General features: G+C 36.4%; 1 protein-coding gene across 1 annotated transcript; it reads left to right on the top strand.

Moving 5' to 3' along the window:
- Positions 1–7004: 7004 nt before the first annotated feature.
- Positions 7005–8264, top strand: LOC101300028. Its single transcript, XM_004292162.1, has one exon. The coding sequence runs from the start codon at positions 7005–7007 to the stop codon at positions 8262–8264; it is 1260 nt and encodes a 419-aa protein (XP_004292210.1).
- Positions 8265–11846: the final 3582 nt, after the last annotated feature.

Genomic DNA, 11846 nt, shown 5'->3' with positions numbered 1-11846 from the left:
CGGACGTCCCTCCTGACGCCACAGTACGGCACCGGCGAGGGCGCGCCTCCACCCTAGCGGACTCCAGCAGCTTCCCCGACCACTTTCCATCCCCGGCGAGTCCGCCGAATTCCAGTTTTCCGGTTAGATTGACTTTGTTTGAAGTTTTGGGTGATCTGGCCGGAAAACTGGAATTCGGCAGACTCGCCAGGGAGGGAAAGTGGTTGGGGACGCTGCTGGAGTCCGCTGGGGTGGAGGCGCGCCCTCGCCGGCGCCGTACGGTGGCGAACGGAGGGACGTTCGCACCGCCTTAAAGTGCGGACGTCCGTATCTGAAACGGACTGTATATGTATATATATATGTGTATATATATACGGATTTTCTCGCAGCTGCGGACGTCCGCACCAATTTTTTGGTGCGGATTTCTATTTTTACTCCACTTTTCGATCGAATTTCCTCATCTCCACCGTCTAGTATCTAGATAATATTGTATAGATCATCTCTGCAAAATTTCAGCCAATTTGATGATCGTTAAGGCTCTCGAACTCGAAAAACAAATGGACGGACTGAATTCTGTCCGGTTGTGTTCATACCATAAAAACTCGAGTTTGAGGGCCTTAACGATCACCAAATTGGCTAAAATTTTGCATAGATGATTAACACAATATTATCTACATACTAAACGGTGGAGATGAGGAAATTCGATCAGAAAGTTGTGCAAAAATAGAAATCCGCACTAAAACCGTTGGTGCGGACGTCCGCAGCCGAGAGGGGCTATATATATATATGTGTATATATGTATATATATATATATATATGTGTGTGTGTGTATAACAGATGGCTCATCCTAGTAGGTTTATATCTACAGGACAAGGACTGCAATTGACATTAAAATCAGCCTTCGAAAGTGTGTGTAAGCAGGTAATTAAGCTTGGTCAATACGGCGAGATTGTCTTTTGTATATGTGATTGTTGATGTTGTGTTAGATGACAGAGAAATATGGTTCTCTTCTTCTTACTGTTATCTGCAGATCTATATCCGTTCTGCTCGCGCGTTTTGGAGCCAACTTGCTAGTTAATTAGCATGTGATTAACATTCATATGGTTGTGGCCGGGGTGCTTTTGATTTTTTTGAGATGATAATATGTTGAAAGAGTAGTACTGCCTAAAAAATACAGTTCAAACTATATTATGAATTTTGGTTTCTTTCTTCCGGCATATATATGGCAGTTAAAAGATGTATGTACGACGCTTATTTAGTTAATAATCGAGACGAACCTCGCAATTTGACTGAGTTCCATGCACCTTACGTAAATAGTGTGCAAGTTGTCACCCTTTATGACATTGAGCTAGCATACCTTAAAATAGCCAGGAGAATGTTACAACCACGAGTCCACCACAAATAGTTCTCTTTTTGGTGCCATTAAGGTAAACCCTGAAATTCATTTAGCACATTCCAAGAATCTCCCAACTAATCGTATACTTTTTGAACATCATTAGTGATATTATTTTTTGATCGAAAATTTGGTTAAAGATGTTTGTGGTTAAAGAAATAACATTTTTTGTTTTGTTTTTTTTTAAAGATTTTAGTACGTACGGTTTTCTTCTAAAACAAGATGTTTTGAAGTTTGGATAAGAAATGTAGGGCTAACTTCAACCACATTGTGATCGCAAACCATTCTATTTTCCTATATAATTTGGTTGGAGATTTCTCACTCTACTTATAATTATGTGTTACTAATCCTTCTGGTACCATTTTCTCTGACTTTTCTGTTCTCATGTATCGTCCTTTTTTTATCGACGCGAAAGCCACAAGTTTTTTTTTTCTCTCGAATGAAATCGACGGCTGCTCGTCATTTTCCTCGTTGGCCCCATTTGAGATCCGACAGTGGTAAATGACCTGATGACCCTCCTTACTCTAACCGATTCGGCTGCTCGTCATACAGTGAAGGAAACTTTTGGTCATATGTTGGTGTTTGAAGTGTCATTTGGTCATATGTTGAAGAATGTATCAAAATTTGTACACAGACTACCAAATCTGGAGAAACTAGATTTGAACTGTATGGATGAATTGGAATTTGTGTTTAGATGCGAAGGGGTCGAGCCAGAACAACCAAAACTGAGAGTATAGTGAAGGAAACTTTTCAAAGAAGGAAGCGAGAGTATAGTTCTCTGATCAAAGGGGTTGAATTCTTTAAGGTGAAAGTGGCATGGCAAAACTACTTTTTCACTGTAGTAGGATTTCTGAGTCAATATGCACGAGATGAAGAATGATCACAGCTGAGGAAGATGCAGGGAAAAACTCTCTCTACTTTAAACCATGGCCTCCCAAAATGACTTTCATGGGTGCCCGGCCAGATTGATTGTTTAACAAGCAAGTGCAACACCAACAGGTATAGCCGTATTGCCCGCCCGTAATCATCATTGAAAACATGTAACGCACGATCTTAGATTAATTGCTGATTTAAATCATTACGATCTCAACAAATTTCTTGTAATGACTTTCAAGCATATTAACAGTTCAACAATGTAGGCATAACTAGAAATAAAAAAGATTAATCAATACTGACCTACCGTTTGATTGTACATTTGATTAAAATTTTTATGAGCCAAAGCTAGAAAAGAATTTAAATTTTATATAAAAATTGTGTATTAAACTAAAAATATACTAAATATAAAATATCGAAAATATATGAAAATTAATATCGATGCTTGTAAAAACACAGAAATTTCAGGAAAATCTCGAGGATATTATGGATATTTTAGTCCTTAGTTGTGAGGCTAATGTGAAGTACTTTAGGCTTAATTTTGAAAAACAGCCTAACCAATTAGAAGAAGAAAATTTCATCCCAAACAGGATGTTGGACGTATTCGAAGTATATATGCAAATCGCAAAGTGATGATGGCCTTTAAAGAGGGAATAGGCAACTTTAGAATATGTACTTCGTTTGCTGCCTTGCTGGTGCTCTTTTCTATTTAATTGACAACACATCAAGCACCCATTTTTACAAGTAATGATTTAAATCAGCAATTGTTCTAAGAACGTACGGACTTTGATTTTCAAATCGTTCACTGATTAATCAACCGGCTCAAGAGCTGATTGATAGTAGAGCTCCCTAGACAAATAGACAATCACATATGGGATATGTAACTATACGGACATATGAAATATGTTTCAAATCTCGCCAAAATGGATATATATTAATCTGAAGTTGATGAGCAGAGTAGAACTTCATTTGAAACCAATTTTTGTTAGATTAAAAACCAATTTCATAGAATCATACACAGCAAAGCCATTGCATATATATCTGCATTTATATTATCTGGTTCAAATTGATGTGATTCAAAGGATGAAAATTATAACTTTTCATGTGAGTGCCATTAAAGTAGGCTTTGTATAATTACCAAAAGGGACTCAATATCATGAGTTTCATGACCTATACTGGCGGGCAATACGGCTATACCTGTTGTGTTGCACTTGCTTGTTAAACAATCAATCTGGGCACCCATGAAAGTCATTTTGGGAGGCTATGGTTTAAAGTAGAGAGAGCTTTCCTGCATCTTCCTCAGCTGTGATCATTATTCATCTCGTGGATATTGACTCAGAAACCCTACTACAGTGAAAAAGTAGTTTTGCCATGCCACTTTCACCTTGACGAATTCAACCCCTTTGATCAGAGAGCTATACTCTCGCTTCCTTCTTTGAAAACAGTTTCCTTCACTGTATGTTGTGTTTGGGTATATACCCCCCAAGATCCATGGTTTAGTGGGAAGCATGATCAAAATTGAAAAGAAAAACCGTACCCAACATTGTCACACCATCAACCAATCTGCAAAACAGTTTCCGATCCAGAATTCTTATACCAGCCTTCACTAAATTTGCTGCTTTAACAAACCCTAGCTAGTGGACCTGCACTGGAAAAATCTATCTTGAAGTTTCCGGGGTTCCTCGAAAGTCCTTGAACCCTCGTTAGGCTGATAAGGATGATTTGTTTAATGGATTGTGCTTGGTTCATGGGTGTTCCACATGGTTGGCTTATGTTTTCAGGTTTGGTTTGCGAAAGATATCTTTGTGCACTGAATTATGATCCAAAAGTGTGAGAAGTGTCGTATATATCTGTAAACCAAACCACTAGTTATTGTCTGTTCCACAATATCTAAGAAACAGATCAATTTGATCATAACCTCATGTTCTAATAAGGAGGAGTTAAATCAGTTAATAATTCCAAATTCGTTTCACTCAAAGTTAACTGAAACCACTGAAAAGTAGAGAACAAATATTAGCATCATCTAACAACAAATGAAATATATTAGCATCAAAAAAAAAAAAGAAGAAGAAATATATCCTAATTACAATGGGATGACGTACGCCTGTTGTGAGTTTTTCTTTTTTAAATATTTTTTTTTATAGATAAATAAAATCAATTAAATTGAGGTGTCTCTAGTACACCCAAGATTAACAACGTTAAAAGCAAGAGTAGACGACGCTTTTGGTGGCCTAGAAACACAAATCGCTAAGCCTAAGACCTAGGTTGGCCAAAGCATTAGCCACAAAATTTGTTTCTTTAAACACATGCTTAAAGGGAACTAATCAAAGTAAGTCTTGATATCTTGGATTAACTTTAGCAGGGAGTGGGGGAAGCTGAAACACCATTCACAACATCAATCACCGACTTAGAGTCGTTTTCGACTTCTACGTCTGTTGCGAGTTGTGGCTAGTTTCTGCACGAAAATAACATGCAATTAACAGAAAGAAAAGTTCTCGAAAGATGAGAGTACATATGCGATGTTGGGAAGGACCTTTCAACAATCAAGTCATTTCAACAATCCAGTTTCGTACATTTCCTTACTTCAGTTACTTGTAGGTGCAACAATGGCAGAGCCAGGATTAGATATAAAGGGGGGCTAACTTACAAAGTAAAAAACATAGAATTTGAAAATTCAATAACTTTACGTTTTTGAATACAATATCAAAAGAAATTTACTTTTGTATTTTGCACATCATAGTTGCTAAACTGAAGAAAATATATATATATATATATATATGAATTTTGGAATTCATAATATATAGAGAAATAAGTTCATTATGGAATTGATTGTGGATTATAGTATATGGCAAGAGTTGATTATAAGGTAGCTAGGAGAAAAAAGTTGGATAAATTAAACTTAATAACAATATAAATGGTGTTTATGGTTTAATAGGAAAGGAATGGGGCCAAACTCATAAATTACATAGCTTTTACTTCTAATTATATCAAATTTCTTAATCACAACTGCATAATACACAAGTTGAATAAAATTACATGGCACCCCTTGGCCTCAATGTAGTTCCGCCTATGGGTGCAGGCCTCCGGTTACATATGGCCCTCGTAGGATTTTGATTTGTTCTCTCAACATACTTGTGGTAACAGAGCGTCACCGAGATTCCATAAAGCCCATGCATATATTCCACAAGGCCCAGCCTCGACTCATATTTGCAAATTAACGCCATTAACGAAAGATTTTACTAATTGACTAATTGTTGAGGCATAGTGATATAACATGAGTTCTTTTAAACCCTAGAGGAAAAAACAAAAATTATACGTACATGATTGTAAAGAAAATCAATCCTTTAGGACTCGATCGGTATCCTACGAAAACTTTGTGTGCTTGAGATCTAAGTAATAACGTACCATGGTGATCTAAGGTACCTCATGATAGGTACCCAATATATCATTGTCACATTCTCCTTCCCTTTCTGAAAAACTGAAATATGAGAAACACTGTTCGTTCTTCGATCTTTTTCTTGAGTATCTATTATAGACTACTTCAATATTTTCTCACCATATATTGAACTTGTTTTGGACTCGTGGCTATGGGCAATGGAAATTGTACACCTTCCTACATTCGTATTTTCATGCTTCACTACTAGAAAAATATGTAGTGGACACTCTTTGTGGATACACTTTTCTAACTGTATTATTTAAGTAGAGCAAATGACACCCTTTTATATTTTTGGTATTCTTTACTTTATGGATACTAAAAATTGTGACTAAAGAGAAAAAAATAGTCAACAAGATAATTTAATATAATTATTATAGAAAAAAACTCCTTTTCACTATGAAACAAAATACTAAATTTCTGTTTTATATCTGATTTTCAGATAAGTATATTATATAGATACTGTTAAAGGTGTGAAAATGATATTATCTTGCTATAAATTTGCTTAGTTAAACATAAAAAGATTACATCTTTTTCTTTCCGGCATATAAATTTTTTGTGTAATTAATATTTTTTCTGTTTTTATTTTCCATTGTTGGTTAATGTGTGTAATTGCAAAGTTAACTATCTATTAAATTGAAATACATTTCATAAAGGTTAATGGTATTCTATATATATATATATATATATATATATTTTATTGTATAATAATTTATTATATCTAATAAATTAAGTGCAGAGTGCAGAGAGAAGGAGAGTTATAATTAAATATGTAGGAAAAAAAAACGATCCGAAATTTAGATGCGGATAGCCGTATTATGCTTTTAGTAGGCACTTTTTCTTGTTACCGTATCTAATATGGTAACTACTAGGTATAGTCTTAATATCAGTATCCAATGCTAATTGTGCACCGATTTTCCATATCCATTGTATTTATTATGCACGATATTCCCTACCCAATACTAATTGTGCACTGGTTTCCATATCCAATATTTACTGTGCACTACCATTCCGTACCCAACACTAACTGTGCACGATTTTCCATCTTCAATGCTAATTATGTACCCACTGATATTGGGATTGAGGTGATATATAAAGTGCGGTCTAGAAAAGTAAATCAAAACAAATGAGCTGAAAGCATCCATCAGCAGAGACGAACCTGCGGTATGAATTTTTTTTTTTTTTTTTTCCAATTATTCGTAGTCTTTGTTCCTTATTAATTATTTGTACTTGTGAAATCAATCTTTGTTTTCCACAAGACTAACTACTGGTTTTTTTTACCTTTTCCTATATATGCAGCTTGATTATATATCTTTGTCTAACAATATGGACAAGGAATGGATATTTTTAGATAAAAACACTGCAGAATATGAGGCCGGGCTGAATGCATTCGTCAATTATGCCTTAGAGCATGCTTCTTTTGAAAGTACAATCAAATGTCCTTGTAAAAGGTGTCATAATGGCTACAATAGATTGCCTTCTGTTGTTCAGCAGCATCTTATGGTGGATGGAATGGATCCGAAATATGTGAACATCCCTTGGACCGACCATGGTGAGCATTTACCAGATGTAGTTGGTCCTAACTTGCCAGGAACTTCCTCATATCAACAAGATTTGAATTTGCCCGGATCTTCACATCAAGTAGATTCTAATATGCAAGATATGTTGCACGATGCATTCGGCATGTACGAAGCTGAAGATGATGCTGAAGAGGAGTTGTTAGAACCAGCAGCGGCCACTGAAGGTCCATCCTTGCCAAACGGCCATACCCCCGATGCACAAAAATTCTACGAACTTTTGAAAAAGGCTGATACTGATTTATACCCCGGTGCAGGAAAAAAGATGTTTGATTTCTTGATAAAGCTATATCAAATAAGAGCATTGAACAGTTGGAGTGATGCATCGTTCACCCAATTGCTTGAATTGTTAAAGGCTTATTTGCCTCCCGGGGAAACGCTTCCTGGTTCCTTTTATTTAACAAAAAAGTTCATTAAAAGTCTTGGGCTGACATACAAGAAAATCGACGCGTGTCCTAATGATTGCATGTTATATCGGAAGCTTCGTGTTAGAGACCGAACTTGTTATAAATGTGGCGCTAGTCGGTACAAAGAGGAAGAGGACACATGCCCCACAAACACAAGCTCCAAGAAGCCGGTACCAGTTAAGGTTTTGCGTTACTTTCCATTAGTGCCAAGACTTCAAAGATTGTTCATGTCTCGCCACACCTCTGAATTTATGGTTTGGCATTCTGATCCTGAAAAGAGACCACGAGATGGGGTTCTACGTCATCCAGCCGATTCTCTTGCTTGGAAAGAATTAGATAAAATTGACAATAATTTTAGCTCCGATGGTCGAAATGTTCGTTTGGGTCTAGCTAGTGACGGATTCAACCCTTCCGGTATGATGAGTTTGTCCCACAGTACTTGGCCTGTTATCATTACTGTTTACAATCTCCCTCCTTGGTTATGCATGAAAAAGTCATACATGATGTTGTCGTTGCTCATCCCAGGCCCTAAAACTCCTGGAAACGATATAGATGTGTATCTGGAACCTTTGATAGATGAATTGAAATTGCTATGGACATAAGGAGTTCCTACGTATGATGCGTTTAAGAAAGAGATTTTTCAGATGAGGGCTGCATTATTGTGGACTATAAATGACTTTCCCGCGTATGCAATGTTGTCTGGGTATAGTACAAAGGGATTTAAAGCTTGCCCAACTTGTGGTGAAGAGACTGATTCAATTAGGTTGCATCACGGAAATAAAGAAATCTACATGGGACACAGAATGTGGTTGGAAGATGACCATATTTTTCGCACATGGTACAAAAACTTCAATGGATCAACTGAGCATCGTAGACCACCCAAACCAATGACGGGTTTAGATTGTTTGAGGACGTTAAATACATTGAGCTTCCAGCAACTTGGAAAAAGAAAGAAAAAAATTGCCAATCAGAAAAGAAAACGACGTCAAAAGAAAAATGTCCCAAAATACACAGGACCTTGGAGGAAAAAAGTATTTTTTATCAACTCCCTTATTGGGAACACTTATTATTGCGTCATAATATAGATGTGATGCATGTTGAGAAAAATGTTACAGAAAGTGTCATTGGGACTTTGTGTCTACAACAGCAAGACGTTTCAAAAAGTACATCATGAATGGGTTACGGTTTTTTGTTAAGTCTATTGATGCCCGGTCAAAGACTCAAAATTCTGGTGTGTTTGTTAAAGCCGGTGTAAGAAGCTATGCTACTGCGGGAGATCACAGACCAAGGGATGGCGTAAAAGACTACTATGGTGTACTAACAGACATCATTGAGCTAGACTATCACCACGGTCGAAAAGTCTTATTGTTTGATTGTGATTGGGCAGACAACAGGGTTCGTAACAAAGGCGTGAAAATGGATGCATATGGCTTCATTTTGGTAAATTTTGATTATTTACTCCCTAAGCCGGACACTCTCATTCTTGCGTCACAAGCTGTGCAATTTATATATATTCAAGACCCAACTGAACCAAATTGGCACACTGTGATCCGTACTCGACCTAGAGATGTATTTGATATGGGTACAGACATAGAACCAGAGCCGTATGATGCGCAAAATTTAGTTACAGGGGCTAACGATGACGGAATAGCAAGAACCGATGTAGACGATGTTATAGTGAACGAGGTCATATAAACAAATTCGAACTAGTATTATAATGTTTTTTTTTTTCAGTACTCGTTATTTGTAATTCTTTTGCTGCAATTTTTATGTCGTATTTTGTTTTAGCATATTAACTATTTCGATTTGATAATTTTGAAATTTTCGACCTACAACATTTGCATTCCGTATTATGATGTGATTGACTTTGTAAGATTGGATCAATTTAAATTGATTTTGTAGTCAAAGTAATCAAACCAAAATGTTAGGCATTTAGTAATTAAAATCCCAAAATTTTCTATAAAGCATTACCCACGTTTATAGTTGTTGTATCCAATATGGTAACTACTAGCTAAGATTGATCCACATGCATATGATATTAACATCTATCCATCGATTATGTTTGCCATTTAGTAGGGTTTTACATGGGATCCCAAAAAAATGAAGAGGGAAACGATCGGAATTGAGCGGGATCAATAATTTTGTTGCCGCCAATGGTTCGCCAAAATTCTTTTAAATTCTTTGATGGAGATAAGACGTGTGTATCATGCTATGATAAGCATATTAAACAACTCTGTATGTAGAAGTTAAGGTCAGTATCAGAACCCTTCATTATGCAAAGCAAAAGCTTGGGGAAGGTTTAACGATCGGTTTTCAATCTCTCTTTCTTGAGATTTTGATACTTTAGTGTTCATTTATATATTTCATAGATCTTTGTTTGTTATTGTTATTGGTGTACTTTTATATGAATAAATTCTTGTTTCATTTTAGTGTCAAATCTCAAATTTTTGATTTCCATGGATTTGACAGATGAGTCACTCACTTCAAGATGAAGAGGGCTATGAAGAAAATGCGTACGACCAAAGTGAGACGCAAGGTGTGGGTGGTTGGTTCAATGTCTAACAAGACGATGAAAGCGAGACACATGACACAGATGAACATCAGCAAGATAACGGTAATGGTTCTTTAGAGGCTCATGAGAGAACAAAGAAGCCCCGAGGTCCAAACCAAAAGAATTGGGCAAGGGAGGGTCGAGAAAAACTTCTGTGGAATCGTTTTGGACTTCCTAAGGGTCCACGATTGAAGGTTGCAAGATTCTCAAGATTTTTAGGTATTTTAGCGAAAGATTTCACGCTCTTTCCAATTAGCACACCTGACTACCGGAATTTCAAAATTGGTGATGCTGATAATCTTGAAAGGGCTTGGAAACGTGTTCAGGTAGTGTTAAATGTTTTAATTTTTTCTTAATATTGTCTTACATGTGAGTATTATACTAATGTATGCATATGATTTTGTGTAGGACACCATTGACTGGTCTGATCCGTTTGTTGCAAGTTTGGAAGGTAAAATTAAGAGAAGGGTTCTGAGCAAGTTAAATGAACTGTGGAAACATTGGAAGTCTCAGTTGCGCAAAAAGTGGTATAAACCATTCAAGAACTCACCACGTAGGTTCCAAAAGCCTGATGATGATCGTGTGAACGAGCGTCAATGGAAACTTTTTGTTGATTACATGGACAAGAAGAAGCATCAAGTACGAAAATTTTATCTCATCTTCTTCATGTACACTTAATTTACAATCACTTATTGGTGTTTATTTTATATAACAAAGAGGATAGTGAGGATCAACCAAAATAATCGTTCTCAAAAGAAGATGAATCAATCAACAGGGACTCGAACCTATGCAAATGTGGCTCATGAATATGTAAGTGAATATCCTTTCATTCCCAGCCTCTTCTATTATATGGAAAAAGAATCTTTATATATATAATGTGTATGTTTTTTTTTCTTGCACACCTACTTTAATTATACCATATGTTGCACAGGAAGTTATTCATGGTAAAGAGCCAGATAGGTGGGAGCTATTTAAATTAACACATCAAAGGAAAGGATCCCTTGAACCAATAGATGCGGCATCTGCAAAGGCAATCGTAAGGAATTTTCTCTATAGCTTGATTTGTTTCTTTGTATACATATATTAATATATACAATGAAATTTGATTTGGTGTTGGAGAATACATAAGCAATATATAGATTTATACTCGTCAATATAAAGTACTTGGACATATACAATAGAAACATAGCTTCTACAAGTGCTTGGACATACACTTTTCAATGTTTTCTACAACCTGCTTGTTTGTATGTTACGATAGTTGTAGAGATATATGATGTCTTCTTTTCTCATGGTCTATCTATTGAATTCATTGTAAGCGGATTTTGAAGAGGCTGAACAAGAGAGGTTAAGCAAGAACATTGACATCACCATTCCAGAAGTCCGTGAAGAAATGTATGCTGAAGTTCTTGGTAAGGAGAAGGGGAACAGAGTAAGGGGTGTTGGAGCAGGGGTTACTTGGAATGAAGTCCCTGGAATTCATGTTGAAGAGGGAGGAGTGTCAAGGGAAGTGAAACAACTGCGTGAGCAATTAGAAGAGCAAGCGAAAAAGGCACAAGACAGGGAAGCACGCATGATGGAGGAACTACAAAGCAAAATGGCTGAGCAAACAAAAAAGATGGAACAAATGTTTGAA

Source organism: Fragaria vesca, linkage group LG2 (genome assembly GCF_000184155.1).
Source record: "Fragaria vesca subsp. vesca linkage group LG2, FraVesHawaii_1.0, whole genome shotgun sequence".
NCBI classification, from domain to species: domain Eukaryota; kingdom Viridiplantae; phylum Streptophyta; class Magnoliopsida; order Rosales; family Rosaceae; genus Fragaria; species Fragaria vesca.
Note: the sequence above shows the minus strand (reverse complement) of the source record. Positions and strands in the feature narration are given on the sequence as shown.